Below are 21,242 nucleotides of genomic sequence, written 5' to 3'. Positions count from 1 at the left end.
ATTGAGTATTTTAAATCTTCTAATGGAACGAAGGAACAACACTGGATGCACATCGCGATTTCAATCTTCTTTTGAATTTCTCGATTGTTTGGTTGTTGTTTGATTATGAACTAACGCAATGAGCTGCATGTTTTGTTGCCAGTTATTATTCAACGCATATTTGAGTATTTTTTTGTTATAAATATTCTGTTAGAACGAAGGAACAACACTGGATGCACATTGGGATTTCAATATTCTTTTGAATTTCTCGATTGTTTGGTTGCTGTTTGATTATGAACTAACACGATGAGCTACAAGTTTTGTTGCTAGTTATTATTCATTTAATTTTTTTTCTATATGTCATATAAATATTGTGTTGCCACTGGATAAATTATCGTTGGGTTCTGTTGAACCAGAGGAATCATCCAAAATACAAATAAAGTAAATTTATTAAATGTTCAATCGCTTTACTGTTGGCATTTATTTGTTTTTTGTCTTTTACTGATCAATTGCTTTGCTTGAAGTTTCATCTATTATTGCCTAAACAGGCTGCCGAGAATGTTCCACTTTAACTCTCAACGATGTTCACATTTGTCTTGTGTTTCTATAGCCTCTGAGAAATCTTGGAAGCATAGTATTTAATAGGAGCAATGCATGACTTTAAGCAAAAATAAAATGTGAAATATAGTAAGCCAAATATAATCGTAAAGAAGTTGATAGGTATAATATACTTACTAAACTTCCCCTTTTTTGTGGTTGATAGTATGGATAGGTCATGAAACAAGACAACCTAGTAAGCTACACAATTGAATTTTATCTTACTAACACTTTTTTCCTAGGAGTATAGTCGCGTTTAATTCACTCCAAAACAGTTTTTTTCTATAGATGTTTATTACTGTGTTACAGCTACCTTTCACTAGTAGTGGAAATTTTCTTTCTTTTGTTTATGTTTCTTCTGCAAAACATGCTCTTTCTCTCTATTAGGGACAAAGGGTATGTAGTTTTAGTATCAACTGGAAGTTTCAACCCTCCTACATATATGCACTTGCATATTTTTGGTAAGTTGTTGCATAACTTTGATTTGCTTTTGCATTTTAATGGTAAAGTTTCTAGTTTAAGTCAACATTATGACTGGCATTGTGAGATTCTCTCACTGTCAGAACAGGAGATTTTGATTTTGTTTATTTTACTTTTTAACACTTACATCCGTAGAAAGAAACTGGTTCTATGTGTTTGAAATACCAGTTTAGGGTTTTGGAACATAGACTGTGGGGAGCAAATTAGTTGAATAACTGAACCTTTAACAATTACAATTTTCTTTTCCCTCTACCTGAAAACGAAGACAATGGATCTTGTCACGATCCCATTCCGCCCCTAATAGAATGGTGCCATGATGGCCAGTAATTCGAGATTACCAAAGGCCAACTTGCAAGGATTCACACACAAACCGAGTATATATATGGGGCTTACATGTGCGAAAGCAATAAATCTAAATCTAAATAGTCCACAAGAGCTGTGCATAGATCAAATGAAATGACATATATCTTAACATAGTTTTACAACTTGATTACAATAAATTAAGTACAAAATACATCTTGATCAAAAGGCTTCTCAAACCAACATAAACAAAAGAAATAGACTACAAGCCAAGAAGCATAATCTTCAAGATGCCAGCAAAAGTATGAATCCAAAACATGATGCAAAACACATCTAGGCATCACCGCCTTCCTGCTCGTCACCTACATATATATAGAGAGGGTAAGCTTGGATACTCAGTGAATAGTATTAGCAATAAAGGTTTGCATGAATGATATACAAGATTTCCATCAAAACACTACATAGCATAACTAGTACAAAATCCAAGGATGAACCAAGTTCATCTATCAAATCTTTCGAAGCCTCAAGGGATGCTTACTAGCATCAATAATACAATGGATGACATTAAACGAAGGTGCTACAAAAGCTTAGAGTCCTCTAGCACGTAAGGACTTGTGCTACAAAGGCTTAGAGTCCCCTAGCATGTACGGACTTGTGCTACAAAGGTTTAGAGTCCCCTAGCACGTACGGACTTGTGCTGCAAAGGTTTATAGTCCCCTAGCACGTACGGACTAGTGCTACAAAAGTTTAGAATCCCCTAGCACGTACGGACTTTCCAAGAATGTCATCCAAAACAAGGTTAATACTTGATACACAAAATAGGGGTAATTATTCATGCTTAACAAATACTTTTTCCAAAACAACGCAACACAAAGCAAAGCTTTATCAAAACTTTATAACATAGCTTTATTAAAAATACCACTCACATAGTTCTTCGGTTGTGGGGGTTTCAAGCAAGGATCCAAGGCCTACAAGTACATAATAAACCCCATTGAATGCACTTCAGGAAGACGAGAAGAGATGCTCAAACATGGGTATGAAATGCATTCTCAAAACAAGCTTTACATGACAGGAAAGGATCTCGGCATTTCTTTCAAAATCAAGTCAAAACAAAGCAAAACATGCTGGGAGTTACAACACTGCTATATCATCTTGGGAAAACATGCTGGGTACCAATCAGGTCTTGGTTGAGGTCCCACATCTCTTGGCCGAGGTGTGTTCCCGACGACCACATTCAAGGAAATGAAGTCTGGGAAAATCTGGGTTTCCCTCTTGAAGAACATGAAGAACAAGATCATGAAGAACATGAAATGCTAAAACCATAACTTCTTTATTCAAAATTTGAGATTTCATGAGATGAGTTCGAAAACATGAACCTGGGTACCCATACTTGGAGATCTTATGAAAACAAACACGAAAACATGGATCTTGATACAAACTTTCGGATTAAACAAGGCTTTTTTTCAAGAACACATGAACATCATTTTCTCTTTCTAAAACAAACTTTAAATCAATGCATAGTTCATGAATTATGCTAGATCATGCAATGCAGCTAAATGATCAATAAGAACAACAAGAGTAGATTAAGATTATAACCTCAAAACACGGATCTAACAGTTCGAACTCTAAGGATCAAACTAGGAAATCTACTTCTCTCTCAAGAACTCCTCTTCTTCTTCTTAGAGCTTCTCTCTCTTCAAATACAAGGATATGACACAAAATGATATAATTCTAACTCTGCCGGCTGGCTAAACCCTCTGCTGGGACACGTGGCACTACCGGATTGGACTTCCTCAAAAGGTAATAGAAAGACAAGACAAGGCTATGACAAAGTGTGTATGACAAGCAAGGTAGCAAGGGCACTCCGGCGGGTAATGATCTCGGCTAGGACAAGGCTTCGGCAAGCAAGGTCTCAATGATCTCGGCTAGGAAGGACAACACTTGGCCTAGCTGTGCCACACCTTGGCCTAGATGTGCCACACCTCGGTCTATGTCGTACCAATCCAGGGACAAGATCACTTTGGTAGAACATCTCGGCCTAGATAATACACATCTCGGCCTTGGTGATGAACACCTCGGCCTAGAAAATGACATCTCGGCCAACATGTCAGGGTGAGGGTAGAGGTCAACCAAAGTGGTTTCCAAGATGGTCCTAGGTGTAAGAAGTTCAAAGGTGTAACCTGGGCTTAAGATGACCTCGGCTAAACTCACACCAAGTAAGGAACAAAACATGCAAGCAACACTTAAATGAAACTAATCAAAATCTGCAAAGATACCCGCTTAATCAATACAAGAATCGTGCAAAAATGTACGTAAGCATGACTAGGATAAAGTGAGGGTTGCTACATCTTTCCCCTTTTAAAGAAGTTTGGTCTCCAAACTTGAGTTACCTTGTCCTACAAACAACTCCGGATGTCGGATTTTTATATCTTCGTCCATTTCCCATGTAGCACCCTTGCCATAGTGCTCCTTTCATTCAACCTTCACCATCGGTACCGACTTGTTTCTCAACTGTTTCACTTACCTATCGATAATTCTCATCGGCTTCTCTTCTTAGCCTAAATCTTCATTAACCACGATCCCAGAATGATCAATCACATGCAATGGATCCCGAATATACTTCCTTACCATGGAAACATGAAACACAATGTGGACTTGGCTTAATTTTGGTAGCAAAGCAAGTTTGTAGGCAACTGGGTTAACTCTCTCAAGAATTTCAAATGGTCCGATGTAACGAGGTGCCAACTTACCTTTCTTCCCAAATCTTGAAACTCCTTTCGTCGGTGAAATCTTCAAGAATACATGATCCCCAACTTCAAATTCTAACTCCCTTCTCCTCTGGTCGACGTAACTCTTTTGTCGACTCTGAGCAGTCCTAATTCTTTGTCGGATAAGTTTAATCTCCTCTGTTGTCACTTGAACCAGTTCGGGACTGACTAAAGCTTTGTCTCCAACTTCGGTCCAACATATCGGCGATCTGCACTTCCTTCCATACAGAGCTTCATACGGCGCCATGCCAATGCTAGCTTGATAACTGTTATTGTAGGCGAATTCCATCAACGACAAATGCACTTCCCAACTTCCCTTGAAGTCCAATACACATAGTCTGAGCATATCTTCAAGCGTCTGAATTGTTCTCTCTGTTTGCCCATCGGTCTGAGGATGAAAAACCGTGCTAAATCTCAACTCTGTTCCCAAAGCTCCTTGTAGACTCTGCCAAAATCTAGAAACAAACTTCGGATCTCGGTCTGATACAATGGACATCGGCACTCCATGAAGTCTAACAATCTCATTCATATACAACAAAGCGAGTTGGTCAGCATTAAAGGTAGTCTTAATAGGCAAGAAGTGTGCTGACTTAGTTAACCTATCGACTACAACCCAAACTGAATCCATGCCCTTCTGTGTCCTCGGTAAACCAACCACAAAATCCATAGAGATGTGCTCCTATTTCCACTCGAGAATCGACAAAGGTTGAAGAAGTCCTGCTAGCCTCTGGTGCTCTGCTTTCACTTGTTGGCAATATAGGCATTGAGATACAAACTCGGCTATTTCTCTCTTCATATTTGGCCACCAAAAAGTCTGCTTCACATCTTGATACATCTTGGTGTTCCCTGGATGTACTGTAAATCTGGAACCATGGGCTTCCTGCAAAATCTTCCTTTTTAACTCTGGGACGTCGGTTACGCACAATCTTCCTTCAAACTTGAGTTCTTGATCTTCAACAGTATACCCTAACCTCGGCTTAGTGAAAATTTCATCAATCACCTTCCTGAAGAACCTATCTTCCATCTGCCTGGTCTTCACTTCCTCAATGATAGTCGGCTCCACTGAAATCATTGACAAATAAGCTGAATTCCCAACTAACTTCCTGCTTAATGCGTCGGCCACTGAGTTTGCCTTACTTGGATGATACTGAATCTGTATGTCGTAATCCTTCAATAACTCAAGCCATCTTCTCTGTCTCATATTCAGTTCTTTCTGGTAGAACAAATACTTCAAACTCTTGTGATCTGTGAAAACTTGGCAAGAAGCTCCATACAAGTAATGACGCCAAATCTTCAGAGCAAACACTACGGCTGCTAATTCTAGATCATGGGTGAGATAGTTCTTCTCATGGGGTTTCAATTGGCGAGATGCGTATGCTATGACTTTACCTCTTTGCATTAATATACAACCCAAACCCTTATGTGATGCATCACTATAAATCTGAAACTCCTCATTACCTGTCGACAGTACAAGAACTGGTGTTGTGACTAACCTCGTCTTTAGCTCCTGGAAGGCCGATTCCTTATCCTCGGTCTATTCATACTCCACCCCTTTCTGAGTTAGTTGCGTCAAAGGTATTGCAATCTTTGAAAAGTCCTTCACAAACTTTCTGTAATAACCGGCCAAACCCAGAAAACTACGAACCTCGAACACATTGGTCGGTGTCGGCCATTTCACAACGGCTTCAATCTTACTTGGATCAACAGAAATACCCTCTTCATTAATCACATGCCCCAAAAATGAAATGCTGGAAAGCCAAAACTCACACTTGCTAAGCTTGGCATACAACTTCCTATCTCTCAAAATCTGCAAGGCAAGTCTCAGATGCTTCTCATGTTTAACTTCACTCCTGGAATAGATCAATATATCGTCGATGAAAACAACCACGAACTCGTCTAGGTACGGCTTGAAGACTTTATTCATCAGATCCATGAATGCTACAGGAGCATTAGTTACTCCAAAGGACATAACCAAAAATTCGTAGTGGTCATACCTTGTCCGAAAAGCAGTCTTCTCAACATCCTCGGCTTTAACCTTGAGCTGATGGTAGCCCGACCTGAGTTTGATTTTTGAAAAGACTCGTGGTCCTTGTAGGTTATCAAGTAAATCATCGATCCTCGATAATGGGTACTTGTTCTTAATGGTTACCTTGTTCAGTTCCCTGTAATCAATGCAAAGACGAAGGGTACCGTCCTTTTTCTTAACAAATAGAATTGGTGCTCCCCAGGGTGAAGTACTCGGCCTAATAAAACCCTTATCCAATAACTCTTGTAATTGTAGTTTCAATTCCTTAAGCTTGACTGGGGCCATCCTATAGGGTGTTTTGGAGATAGGCTGGGTTCTCGACATGCTGTCAACAGTAAATTCTATCTCCCTATCGATTAAGCAGCCAGGCAAGTCACCTTAAAAGACGTCGGGGAATTCCTTAACAACTGGGATGTCGGCCAATTCAACGTTTCCACTCAGATTGCTTAATATACTACACAAATAACCTTGACACCCTTTTTGAATCAACTTATAGGCCTTCATGGATGAGATCAAGTAAGGTGGGGATACCACTTCTTTACCCCGAAACGTAATCTCGGCTTTGTTTGGGGGTCTCAATATGATACATTTGGAAACACACTTAATGGATGCATTATTCGCTACTAACCAATACATCCCCAATATAACATCAAAATGAGTTATGTCCAACGGCATCAAATCGACTAATAATTTAACATTCTCAATCATAATAGCACATGCCTATAAATGGATGCAACAGTCATAGTTCTTTTAGACGGAGTAGACATAGATAACACATAATCAAGGGGTTCTAATTCCCTATTCAACTTCTCGGTAAACTTAGTAGACACAAATGAATGAGTAGAACCCGAATCAATCAATATTTATGCATCTTGAGAGCAAATGGGAAGTATACCTGACACTACTGTCTCGGCACCCTGAGTGTCTCCTGGCACCAATGCAAAAACTCTGCCCTGTCTCATCTGTTCTTTCTCGACGTTGCCTTTTTGTTCCGAACCCGAGGTGTTCCCATTCTTCTTACCATTATCAGCCTTTGCCTTCGGACAGTCTTTCACACGATGACCTACCTCACCACACTCAAAACAAGCTCCAGACGCCCAACGACAAACTCCAAAATGTGGCTTCCCGCAGCTTGAACATATCGGCCTGGTACCACCTTCCTGCCTCGAGTTGCTTGAACCGCCTATGTTCGTTTTCTTCCTGGCGTCAAAGGTTCCTCGGCGATTGTCGAAATTCTGTCTCTTCCTCTGGCCCTCTCCTGAAGTCTGGTATCGGTTCAAGTTAGCTTCTGCTAAGATGGCCTTGTCTAACACTCCAGCGTAAGTCGGCATGTTGAGCATGTTAACTCGGTCCTGTATCGGCCCACGAAGTCCACTCTCAAACTTCCTAACTTTTCTGTATTCGTCATTGACCATGTGGGGTGCGTATCTTGCCAACTCGGTAAAAGCACGGTCGTATTCTACCATTGTCTTGTTGCCTTGTGTGAGAGTCTGAAACTCTGTGGTCTTGCGATCTCGGACACTAAGGGGAAAGTGCTTATTGTAAAATAACTCCAAAAATCTGGCCCAAGTCAGACTTGGATTGCTTTCTCGGGTCATCATCCACCATCTTCGTACATCGTCATCTAATGTGAATGCTGCCAATGACACCTTCTGGGCATCGGTGCTGGGAAAAATCTCAAACAGCTTCTCTATTTCCAAGACCCACGCTTCGGCATTCATCGGCTCAATACCCCCAGAGAATCTCAGCGGTTTCATTTTCTTAAACTCTCTAATTAAGGCTATCGTGCCGTCCCCATACAAAGCTGGCGGTGGGGGCACTTGTGGTATTGGAGGAGGTGGAGGCTGAGCTGCATGTCGGCCGTTTGTCTGCTCGGCCTGGGTAGAGGTAGTACTAGTGTCTTGAGGCCTAGGTTGCCTCAACTCACGGACCAAACCTTCGACCAACCTTTCCAATCTGTCCTCAGAATGATCTCGGCCAACTGGAGGTCTACCCCTTCTCATGATGCTAGGAGTATGCAAAATATGACTGTAAAACAAAATGGGCAAATACACATGTATGCAAGTAACAAATGATCATGCTGAGATGATGCACACATTGTCAAGTAGCAAGCAGTATGATGCAATCCTAATATCATTCTAAAGGAAATCATATGCTCTTTAGGACTCAAAGTGTGTGAATAACATACTATAAGGAACTCGTGCTCTGATACCAATCTGCCACAACCCCATTCCTTCGAGATTACCAAAGGCCAACTTGCAAGGATTCACACACAAACAGAGTATATATATGGGGCTTACATGTGCAGAAGCAATAAATCTAAATCTAAATAGTCCACAAGAGCTGTGTATAGATCGAATAAAATGACATACATCTTAACATAGTTTTACAACTTGATTACAATAAATTAAGTACAAAATACATCTTGATCAAAAGGCTTCTCAAGTCGACATAAACAAAAAAAAAAGAGTACAAGCCAAGAAGCATAATCTTCAAGATGTCAGCAAAAGTATGAATCCAAAACATGATGCAAAACACATCTAGGCGTCACCGCCTTCCTGCTCGTCACCTACATATATATAGTGAGGGTGAGCTTGGATACTCAGTGAATGGTATTAGCAATAAAGGTTTGTATGAATGATAAACAAGATTTCCATCAAAACACTACATAGCATAACTAGTATAAAATCAAAGGATGAACCAAGTTCATCTATCAAATCTTTCAAAGCCTCAAGGGATGCTTACTAGCATCAATAATACAAGGGATGACATTAAACGAAGGTGCTACAAAAGCTTAGAGTCCTCTAGCACATAAGGACTTGTGCTACAAAGGCTTAGAGTCCCCTAACACGTACGGACTTGTGCTACAAAAGTTTAGAGTCCCCTAGCACGTACGGACTTGTGTTACAAAAGTTTAGAGTCCCCTAGCATGTACGGACTTGTGCTACAAAAGTTTAGAGTCCCCTAGCACGTACGGACTTTTCAAGAATGTCATCCAAAACAAGGCTAATACTTGATACACAAAATATGGGTAATCATTCATGCTTAACAAATACTTTTTCCAAAACAACGCAAAGCAAAGCTTTATCAAAACTTTATAACATAGCTTTATTAAAAATACCACTCATATAGTTCTTCGTAGGGCTGCTCGCGGGTCGGTTTTGGCCGGGTGCGGGTCAAAACCGACCCAACCCGCACTTATGCGGTTGGGGAAAAATGGACCCGCAACCGCCCGCGATGCGGTTCGCGGTTTGTGCGGGCGGGTGCGGTTCGGTTTGCGGTTTAGTGTTTTTTTTTTTTTTTTTTTTTTAACTTAAGCAAATTTGACATTTTTTGTTACTTTCTAAATATTTTTTTTTTCCAGAAGAGTTATAAATTAAATTACAAGATATACAATTCATGATCATAATAAATAGTCCACATGTTAGATAAGATGATATGGAACCATGCTTGAGGATAGTAATTAATCTTCCTCCTTAGCTTGCAAAAACAAACCCTTAAAAGTCAAACTAGTAACACTAATTTAAATATGCAAAAACAAACCCTTAAAAGTCAAACTAGTAACACTAATTTTAATAGTGGATTAATCTTCACTGTTTAGTTTTTAATATGCAATAATGTGATAATAGAATGACAATTCAAAATATCATATTTAACTGTGTCTACTAGACTAATGGAATATAAAGATTTTTTTTTTTATATATATATAAATAAAAGTCAAACTAATAACACTAATTTAAATATCATTAGATCATGATAATGTATATAAGTGCCCATATAATAAATTTTACTTTCATCCAAAATGTAAAAATAAAAATAATAACTAGTTATCTCCATCCATCCAAAATGCAAAAAATAATAATAATAACTAGTTATTTTTTCTTAAAAAAAAAAAAAAAAAAGATGCGGGTTGCGGGCGGGTCGGGTTCGACCCGAACCCGATCTTTTGCCAATTTCTTGACCCGCACCCGCCCGCCTAACTACATCGAAACCGCCCAAAGCACTGCGGGTAGGGTAGGGTCGGGCGGTTTGTGCGGGCGGGTGGGTTTGTTGCCCAGCCCTAGTTCTTCGGTTGTGGGGGTTTCAAGCAAGGATCCAAGGCCTACAAGTACATAATAAACCCCATTGAATGCACTTCAAGAAGACGAGAAGAGATGCTCAAACATGGGTATGAAATGCATTATCAAAACAAGCTTTACATGACAGGAAAGGATCTCGGCATTTCTTTCAAAATCAAGTCAAAACAAAGCAAAACATGCTGGGAGTTACAACACTGCTGTATTATCTCGGGAAAACATGCTGGGTACCAACCAGGTCTTGGCTGAGGTCCCACAACTCTTGGCCGAGGTGTGTTCCCGACGACCATATTCAAGGAAATGAAGTCTGGAAAAATTTGGGTTTCCTTCTTGAAGAACATGAAGAACAAGATCATGAAGAACATGAAATGCTAAAACCATAACTTTTTTATTCAAAATCTGAGATTTTATGAGATGAGTTCGAAAACATGAACCTGGGTACCCATACTTGGAGATCTTATGAAAACAAACACGAAAACATGGATCTTGATACAAACTTTCGAATCAAACAAGGCTTTTTTTTCAAGAATACATGAACACCATTTTCTCTTTCTAAAACAAACTTTAAATCAATGCATGGCTCATGAATCATGCTAGATCATGCAATGCAGCTAAATGATCAATAAGAACAACAAGAGTAGATTAAGATTCTAACCTCAAAACACGGATCTAACAGTTCGAACTCTAAGGATCAAGCTTGGAAATCTATCTCTCTCTCAAGAACTCCTCTTCTTCTTCCTAGAGTTTCTCTCTCTTCAAATACAAGGATATGACACAAAATGATATAATTCTAATTCTGTCGGCTGGCTAAACCCTCTACTAGGACACGTGGCACTACCGGATTAGACTTCCTCAAAAGGTGATAGAAAGACAAGACAAGGCTATGACAAAATGTGTATGACAAGCAAGGTAGCAAGGGCATTCCGACGGGTGATGATCTCGGCTAGGACAAGGCTTCAGCAAGCAAGGTCTCAATGATCTCGACTAGGAAGGACAACACTTGGCCTAGATATGCCACACCTTGGTCTATGTCGTACCAATCCAGGGACAAGATCACTTTGGTATAACATCTCGGCCTAGATAATACACATTTCGGCCTTGGTGATGAACACCTCGGCCTAGAAAATGACATCTCGGCCAACATGTCAGGGTGAGGGTGGAGGTCAACCAAAGTGGTTTCCAAGATGGTCCTAGGTGTAAGAAGTTCAAAGGTGTAACCTGGGCTTAAGATAATCTCGGCTAAACTCACACCAAGCAAGGAACAAAACATGCAAGCAACACTTAAATGAAACTAATCAAAATCTGTAAAGATACCAACTTAATCAATACAAGAATCATGCAAAAATGTACGTAAGCATGACTAGGATAAAGTGAGGGTTGCTACAGATCTAGTAATATATGAAGAAAAGGAAAGAGAAGCATATTTCTTATCAGTTTTGTTTCTATATCATGCCGTCAAAGGGAGAAAAAAAGGCATCTTATGCCTAGTATTTTTGATTATGTTACAAAAGGCATAAGATGCCTAGTCATCCTGTCAAGCAATCCACTTATCATGTAATGTTGGTTTTATTTGAATGTGTTGTTCTTAAATGATATTGTGTACCGCCTAAGCTGGATCCTTTTGTAAAACCGGTTAACACAATACTGAAGTTAGCAACTAAAATTATATAAAAGTGTTGCACATTAGCATCTTGAAATTTTATGTAAACAGTATTTTTTTTGCAACTCACTGGTGTCAATCTAATTATTGGATAGCATCTTGAAGTTTTGTGCACTTCTAAAAAATTGTAATCATAAGGCTGTCCATTCCTCGTGAAAATGATATTGCTGGTGCTTTTTTTTTTAATCGTTTTCTGGTTGGCATATTAAGTAAACGAATATAATTCCAAACTCTTGAACTAATGATTTGTCTTCCGTTTCTTTCTTTCTTTTTTTTTTTCTTTTTTTTTTTTCTTATAGATATCAGCTGTGCAATTGATACAATGATATTTAAATGAAAACAATTGAAATGCATCATTCAATTTTCTGTAAAAGATTTAAGTTTGTTTAACAAGTTTTCATTTGCTTTTTTGCTAAGAACTGTCAAGAGATGCACTATGCTCTGAAGGATTCTGTGTTATTGGAGGTTATATGTCACCCGTGAATGATGCATACAAGAAAAGGGTATGTAATGTAATATATGCATGCTTGTAAAAATTGTATCATCATCATGATGTTACTTGGAAAAGGATGGTAGTGGTCTAAATGATCACACCAAGGTTTTGCAAATATTACACCATATAATTTCAGACGATGAATTTGATAATATTTCAATTCTTTGAAATTCAGAATTTTGCACCAAATGGAGTGATTTCCTATTTTCAGGAGATTCAGTATGTTGCTGTTTCATGATTATTTGGGTTACGTCATGCCTCTAAATCTAATATGTATATCACTGCAGACTAACATCAAAGTTGTAGATGAACTTGTACCGAACCAGATCAGCTCAACACGAGTAAGGTAAATGGTTTTGCCTCAACACGATCAGTTCAACATGACATTGGCTTTAAATTCTCACATTTGTTATGTATATATATATATATATATATGTCTACCGGGGATTGCATTTCGCAAGGGTTGTCAGTGAAATGTCTAACAGCAGATGAAGTGATCAATTATATCAAACAACACCATCTGTACTCCAACTCCATGGTCTAGCGGTGATTCCATAGCGACCAACTCTCAGATTCCTTCAACAGGTATTCAGATCTTTATTTGTGAAATTCATTGCATTTCTTGCAAATCTAGTTGTAATAGCAGAATTTCAAATGCTGAACAAAATTTTCAATAGAAAAACCCAACAATAAAATTATTATCAAACCAATATTGAATACTCTCTACTTAGTTTAGAATAAAATAGCATGACCATAAATCTTAATTTATCATATAGTTTTCTATAGTCTATTGTCATTTTCTCGCTACCATTGTGATCATCAAGACCCCTTGAACTGCCCACACGGATCAAAGCTAGGCAGAGCAGCCTGGCTGGAAGAGGAGCTGCCTCCTCCGCGACTGTCCCCATAGTAACTGTTCATTCCCTTTTTCATCATAGCTGCATCTGCATTCAAAAGTCCTTGGGCCTGGGTTTGGGCCGTGGGAAAACCCTGCGGCCCATAATTTCCAGGCCCAGTTTGCTCGAAATTCACGGTGCGCTTCACAAAGGACTCTCCACGCATCAAGGTATGCTCGCTCTCAATCCCTCGATAACTGTTCAGGAACAGAGTCAATGGCTTTACGTAGTCCTCAAAACCAAGCCTACCCATTGCACCAAGGATGTCCTCGGCGGTGACGGTCTTGCGCTGCTCGTGGTGGCAGCGCTCGTTGGCTTCGCCAGTGATGAAGCTGATGAATTTGGAGACGCATTGTTGGATGTTCTCTTTGGCGTCGTCGGAGATCTTGACATGTTGAGGGAGAACCCTTCGCATTATCCGAGTAATGTTGGCAATGGGCATGAATTGGTCACGCTCACTGACATAAACTGGAAGTGATTGCTCTCTGTTGCGGTTTTTGGCTCTTCTACGCTTTTTTGTTGCTATCAAAGCTGAGATCAAGTTGGAGAAAATCAAACAATAACATCTGGTAAAATAGCTTTAGCACCCATAACGATTTTGTTAATATGTATTTTTAGGACTTGTTAATAGTTGTATTTAAGTCAATTTCATAGTATATATATATATATATATATTTAATAGTTCTTAATATATATTTAATATATATGTGTTAGTTTCTTTAACTAAAAGTACCAAGTCATGGGATCAAATCCAAGACAAAGTGGCCCATAGGTAGAGATAAATTAGAATTTCTGCAATTATATTTTGTATCATAATTTTACAATTGTGATTTAGGGGTGACTTAAACCATAACTTATTTAATAATAAAAAGTTTTGTGCTAAAATGATCTGCAAAATATGAATAATAATGAAAAATTATAAAATTAATGTAGTACTTTGAATTCATATTATAAGAAAAATACTTGGAATTTCCTTTTTTGGGCATCTCACCGCCTTTTTGGATATCAATCATTCATATACGTGTGGGACTCACTCGTATACGTGTGGAGGTTACACCATTAATGATTAAGATTCAAAAAAGATTATGAGTGTTTTTTAGAAATACTCCCAATCATTATTGATATTATAATTACTGCACAAGGAAAGAGAGTAAATTTTATTTATTTATTTATTAAATTTTGTCCTTTTTCACAACCCCACGAAAGATGCAGTCAAAATATTTTTTATTGACCCTGCAAAAACAACCTCAAAAAGTAGACGATTAATTTAACGGGGACAAATGTTTGGACCCTGTTTTGGGTTTCATGGTTTCCAATTTAATTTTGAAATTTATTTATGTATGTGTAAATTTCACATTATTAGTGATCAGGATGAGAGTGGGGGTTGTGGGGTTATGTATGTGTGGGGTCTCTATCACAATTATCGTGATTTGATCATATAGATATTGATAGTTGATCAACTTGATTTTTTTATATGAATAATTTTTTGTGCAAGTTTTATATGATGTATCGGTCGGATTATTAAAATAAGCTTAAAATAAACTTACAAAATGCAAATTGTGCGGTCAGGACACAATTTTAAATCCAACGAGTCCTCACTCCACAAAACTATTGCATGTTTGATACTTTACAAATACGCGTGTGTGTCTATTCATTAGCTTGAACTCTTTCATTAGAGAGTTTCGTATTTAAAGCATTTTTTCAAAATGAAATTTCATGTTCAAAACTAAGAAGAGGAACTCACATTGTGCATATGTGTACATTTATTTATGAAAATCAGGACGATTGGCTTGAAAAGAATGTGAAAAAAATAGACACAAGTAGATTGATTGACGGTTTTTTATAAATATTTGACAATGGTAAGATAAAAATAATATGCAAGAAGAATACATTTGTAAAAAAATGTATGTGTACTTATGTACAGGAATACATATATACAATTAAATTTGAACTGAGAATAGAAAACAAAAGTGGTTTCAATGTAGGTTTACCGGAATTTGGTTTTCGAAGCCTATGGTTGTGATGTGAACCTTGCCTACGTATCTTCTCTTGATTAAATTTCTCGATTTCATGCACACAAGATTTCTCAATTTGATGCATGCTTTGATCACCCTTTGCTCTTTATTGTAGTCTAGTGAGAATTTTTACTGTTCAAAGCGTACAATCAACGCAATGAATTGCAATCCTCTACAAGAAACCTAAGATTACCAGTAAATTGGATTGTCTGATTTTACACAAGAGATTGTTTTCACAGGAAATAAAAGGTTACCAGTTCCTCTTAAAAGATCATAAACAAATTTCTTGTAATCCTTGTTTAATGCGGATGAGATCCACCTAGATATGGCCTAGTGTGAATTTAGTGTTGAAAGATGTCAATATACCTCTACATTTAATAAAAAGGACTAATTAACTTTTGCTACATTAAATGGTACTTAAATATAGATTACCATACACTAATGTTGTATTGGTGTAATCTTCTTCCTAATAGCAAACTCATTAATAGTCATATTTCCTACTAACTCTATTTTTTTTCCTTCAAAAAAATTGATTTTTCCCTTACACTCGTTAAAAAATCTAAAATGCTTGCTTATTATGCATAAGAGTACGTATAATAAAAATATATAACTAATTTAAACTTTGTTAACAATGTTTAGAACAATCATTAAATATACCTCTTAAAATTTTGTCGTTATTAAATAGCCAAGTGACATTACAATTTTAAAATTTCCTTAGTCCTATCTTTATAATACATGAGGTAACAATATTGTTTTTAATCTAAGGTAATATTTATCAAGAAAAATAGTTAAAGTATGATAATACATAACAAGACAATTCAAAATTTAAATTGTTCACTTATTACCAAATGAGAGGGAGATTTATAACTTAATAATGGGCCGAGCTAGTTTGGGCCGGAGTCTGGGGTCTTCACTTGGTCGGACGTTGGGTGCGCACCAGATGGAAGATTCAATCTGGTCAAGTTGGGAAAATTTTGAACCACTAGCCCTGTAACGTCCCCAAAATAATACAACAAATTAACAAGACAATATGTGAATGATAGTGAGAATCAGAGTATAAATCCTTCTATTACATGAGATCCAATTATACAAGAGAGTGACATATGCAATCATACATTTATGAGCTTGTCCCTAAATCTACAGCATATATCACAGCATGAGATAGAGCAGAAAGCAAAACAAGAATAAATGTCCTAAAGGCTTACATCTTTCCAAGATAGTTCTTGGTTACAACAAAATGGACTTTCAGTCCAATACATTTAAAACCCTTTGGTTGTACAAAAATTAAGTACGAAAATAATCAGATTGAGCCTCCAGCTCCACAGTCCTTCCAAGCTAAATCCTCGGTGAGGCATATCACCAGCACTTAAAAATGGTTTTCCTAAATAGGGTGAATCAAAACCCAGTAGAAACAATTTAACACAATATATGAATCTTAACAAAAATATAAATATGATACACATGCATGATACCGATGACAAAATATTTTACAACTTGTTTGCAGACCGTGTCATGCCAAGATTTATATCACAATTTGTGCTGTCTTAATCTCCTTTTTATCTCCATTCGTTTTATTTCATTTCATGAGCTATTTCCATTTATCACAAACAACCATACTGAGGATACAACTTAAAGGTTCTCAAAACGATATAATCATCACATAAACACTTTTATTTGTCATTTTACGAAATTTTCGTCCGCGAGAATCGGCACCCATGTATACACAATATTTTGGGACTTTCACCTTGGACACACAGGCTAACTTAATTCAATGGAGTCCATCCACTTTCTCCTCCCAAACAATGGAGTACATCCCCTATCTTCTCCCAAACATCATACATATACAATGTATTGAAACACACAGTCATATTCAATGACAACCGAAAAGAGATTAGTTTCAATTTGCCTAATCCTCATGCAATTTCTATAACAATCATAGCTATCCTTCACCGTTAGCCCAAAATAGTTATTCTTAAACAGATATACAATCTTTACAATAGATACATTATCCGAACTTCCGTAGGTGAGGGATTAAACAAATCCGACTACACAATTCATATAAATAACCACCCAATTTCACAATTTCAATACCAATTTTATTATTTATACAAAATAATTATTCAAGACATTTTATGGCAAAACTTCATTTTTCCCAATTTCATCCCAAGGCCAAAATCAACTACTTTGTAACCATACCACTTTATATTTAATCCCATAACCATTTTTACAACATACATTTAGAAACCCTTCTTTTGATTTTACAACCCAAACCCTAGGTTTGTTCATAATACACCTAAAGCTCACCATTGTTGCACAATCATCAACTAAGTTAAAAACCATATGAAAATGTGAAAAATCCCTACCTCAAGCTTAAAAGACTAAAGCAACAAAGGAGAAACTTCAAAGGCGTCGAAACCAACTTCTATTTGAATCGAAACGGAGCTTTTGAGAGGCTCTACCTTTTTCTCAAAGGTACTAGGGTGAAGATTCCAATGGATCTAGGTGAAATAGTAGAGAGAATATGAGTTTTAGATAAAGAAACTCAAGATCTAGGTTTTTGAAAAGTTTTAGAGAGAGAGAGAGGAATGAAAAAATGATGTACAATGTTATTTTCACGATCTGTTATACACACAGTCCGCTCGAGCGTGAGAAGTGACGCTCGAGCATCAAACACATTGTTCCGCTCAAGCATAAAAAGTGACGCTTGAGCGCAGAATACATGTTTTTAGAAATTTTGCAGACGAAGGACACTGCTCAACCTCAAGATTGGCCGCTCGAGCGTAGAAAACGCTGCTCGAGCGTAGAATACGCTCATCTAGTATTTGCAGGTCTGCAAAAATAATGAGAGTTTGCAAAGCCCGCTCAAGTGAGTGAGAGTTTGCAAAACCCGCTCGAGCGCGAGAATGGCCGCTCGAGCAGAGGAGCAAAAATTACAAAGCTCGCTCGAGTGCAAGAATGGCCGTTCGAGCGAAGGAGCAAAAATCTAGGCAACAAAGGTTTGGAAAAACAAGCAACCAACCTGTTCTAAACACACAACTATAATCCAATAACCAAATTTAAGAGGGATTAAGGGGGAAAACGACAATGAACAACATTTAGAAACTATAAGTCGAAGTCCGGAATGCAACAAGAGTTGGGTTAAAACCGAAATCGCTATAACCTCTCCCCATAAAGAATTTTGTCCCCGAAATTTCAAATCAAGTTCAAAATCATTATTAAACCATTCACAACAACATTAATCTAACAAGTTCAACACCATGACTCACTCTCTAGTCGTCTATTTTCATCAACTTGATACACAAGTCCCATATTGAAAGTGCAATTTACAATTTCCTAAAACATTTACAATGTTCAAAATTTACATAACATATACAATGTTTTCAAAAGTGATACAACAAATACAAAATTCCATATTCTCAAAACATATGCAATACTTATATTGAATCTATGTTTCCAAGCACCCCATAACATATACAATGTTTCCGTGTTTTAAAACATATACAATGCTTTTACATTTCATTAGCATAATCAAAATCTCAATATATAATCAAACACCAACGAAAAGTTCAAATATTTCACTTGGACTTCTAATTCACGCTCTCAAGTTGTTTCCTCAATTCCGTAATGTTTCCACAGCACCTTAACTAATAGAAACGTCCTGCTTCACAAGACTCGACTCAACAACAAGGAACGAACATGAATACCTCCCCAACCAGCAAAACTCGCGCCGGTTTATAAGACAAGGACCAATGCCCCCCGATAACAATAATAACAGTAATAACAACTTCAATAACAACAGCGCTCCAAGACATCCACCACGTCTCGACTACTTGCAATACCCTAATCACCATTGAGTGCTTAACACTCCAACATAAGGAATAAGGAAACCACTTGCACACAAAGCTTTCGGTCAACCATCGTACAACAAGAACATAAAATAAAACACGATTAATCAACAACGTTATGGCACATTAATTCCCGACAATTCTAAGTCCTTGCCAAAAAGACATACAACATGTAACTAGCAACTTATGCTAGATCAAAATGTGACTTCTCGACACAAGATAAAAGATATTCCATTCAAGTTAAAGAAAATGCTTTATTTATCCAATTTGTCTCAAAACAATTGGTTTTCCCCCAAAAGGTGTTCAGACTTACCCCGTCACAATTTAAACACATTATCAACTGGCCACAGCAAAACTCAGAAATTTTCAAATTATTTCTCAGAAACTAAAGTCACAAATTCACGTTTCAACCCAAAACCGTTTTAGTTTATGAAAAGCATCCAAGGCCACAATACTAAAAAGGAGAGTCTGGTTTTCCTCCAAATTATTCATCAACATTTCTCCAGTGAATCATAACACAGTTACCCAACAAAACCCATCACACTTACGGTGGTGTCACAATACCCGAAACAAAATTTCCACGATGAGAACCCCAGTAAATTTTTTTTTTTTAAATGCCAGCAACGCAATAACACAAGAGAAGGAATTTCACACCCACCAATCACATAATAGCGCAAAGCGCTTATACGACCAAAGTTTTCAACCGAAATCCCAAACCGGTTACTACAATTCAAAACAACCTTCCAACTATCCATACGAGATTTACATTTCATACCTAGGCACCGTTCAATTACATAACCCTCAATTTCGACTTATTCCCGAGGTGACTATATGTCAATCAACCCAACTACTAACCAATTAACTATTCAACACTATCCATCCATACTAGCCTTCAAACACCGGCATACCACTTAACTTCACCCAACTTAGTATTAACACCAACATCTAGCCCAACCTTACCAACTCTGAAATGGAGTTCCATACATGACCTCTCAGGTCCATTGAATCACTCTGAATTCTTCAAAGTTAACCGACGGTACTTTGATTCTCCATTCACCTCTCACACATGTGCCTATGTGGCATACACATCATCGTTTCACATTTGAGTCCTAATTGGACTTCTCAAGTCAAACAATACATTCTCTCAAGTCAACGTACACACCGGTGCCTTACACCACGTACACAAAGACCGAATAAGTCAAAACAACTGTGACAAAGCACACCATTCACTCCACACAATCTTACTATTTCACTTGAAGTTCCACTATCCAAACTAGACAACAAACACTCATACCATAGTGACCCAAGACTATCGAATATTAAATTACTCAATCCAATCATTAACCACACCATTGCCCTGTGACCGATCCTCTTCTACACATCATGTAATAACCCGACCCTCGTACGTGATTTCTGTTATATTCTCAGTCCTCAAATGGTACTTTTAAATGCTTACTGTGTAGTTCCGTGAAAAATTATAATTAAGGAAGTGAAATCCATGTCTTTGAATGTCTATCTGTCTCACAAGGAAACTATCTGTCACCATTAACGTGTTTGAATTAGAAATTGGAAGCCTTAACAGCTTAATTAGCTGAAATTGATTATATATTCGTAATCAGCATAATTTTTAGGTAATATTAAGCATGTTCGTGAAATTTTAATTTTGGGATGACTAAACGATTCACTTTTGTCCTATATGCCTTACTTATAAATGGATATATGTATATCTATCTAAGACTTCATAAATCTTGATCAAAAAAGAAAAAAACGTGAAAACCATTTTGGGGAAGAAGAAGAGAAATTGGGGGAGAAGGGATTCAACAAGAAAGTTTAGCAAATTGGTAGAAGTGTAGGATTAAATTCAAGGTAAGCTCAAATCCTCCTTGTTATGGCCACTTAAAGTTTGCAATTGATGTGTATGTTTGATTCATGTCTATGTCTAATTCATGAGTGATTGATAAGGGTTTCTCTTACTTGGTTGCTTAGACATCTAGATTTAAGTGTGGTATGAAAGTATACTTCAATCTATGGTTTTCTATTATCACTTCATGGAATTATGCATATACTATGTGTTATGTTTCAAAGATATGAAAGAACTTGAATTCAA

The 21,242-nt window shown here is 37.4% G+C and overlaps 2 protein-coding genes across 2 annotated transcripts; one reads left to right on the top strand and one right to left on the bottom strand.

The window, feature by feature from the left end:
- The first annotated feature begins 869 nt into the window (after positions 1–869).
- On the top strand, positions 870–13,089 carry LOC114275661 (nicotinamide/nicotinic acid mononucleotide adenylyltransferase-like). The gene is made up of 4 exons (XM_082885914.1): positions 870–1,037; positions 12,304–12,389; positions 12,667–12,724; positions 12,823–13,089. The coding sequence occupies exons 1-4, from the start codon at positions 926–928 to the stop codon at positions 12,921–12,923; spliced, it is 357 nt and encodes a 118-aa protein (XP_082742040.1). The 5' UTR covers positions 870–925; the 3' UTR covers positions 12,924–13,089.
- Positions 13,090–13,198: 109 nt separating this feature from the next.
- LOC114275684 (nuclear transcription factor Y subunit B-2) lies at positions 13,199–20,488 on the bottom strand. The gene is made up of 2 exons (XM_082885913.1): positions 20,359–20,488; positions 13,199–13,806 (listed from the first exon to the last, which is right to left on the bottom strand). The coding sequence occupies exons 1-2, from the start codon at positions 20,486–20,488 to the stop codon at positions 13,199–13,201; spliced, it is 738 nt and encodes a 245-aa protein (XP_082742039.1).
- Positions 20,489–21,242: the final 754 nt, after the last annotated feature.

Source organism: Camellia sinensis, chromosome 8 (genome assembly GCF_055761805.1).
Source record: "Camellia sinensis isolate YWXY chromosome 8, ASM5576180v1, whole genome shotgun sequence".
Lineage (NCBI taxonomy): Eukaryota > Viridiplantae > Streptophyta > Magnoliopsida > Ericales > Theaceae > Camellia > Camellia sinensis.
This window is presented reverse-complemented; position numbering and strand designations above follow the sequence as displayed.

Bases quoted from the DNA above. Each gene is read 5' to 3' on its own strand.
- LOC114275661 (XM_082885914.1), top strand. From the start codon at position 926: ATGTTTCTTCTGCAAAACATGCTCTTTCTCTCTATTAGGGACAAAGGG. The intron at 1,038-12,303 runs GTAAGTTGTTGC...TTTTTTGCTAAG, and splicing joins TATGCACTTGCATATTTTTG to AACTGTCAAGAGATGCACTA. The intron at 12,390-12,666 runs GTATGTAATGTA...ATATCACTGCAG, and splicing joins ATGATGCATACAAGAAAAGG to ACTAACATCAAAGTTGTAGA.
- LOC114275684 (XM_082885913.1), bottom strand. From the start codon at position 20,488: ATGGTGTGGTTAATGATTGGATTGAGTAATTTAATATTCGATAGTCTT. The intron at 13,807-20,358 runs GTGTGCTTTGTC...ACTTGATCTCAG, and splicing joins AAGATTGTGTGGAGTGAATG to CTTTGATAGCAACAAAAAAG.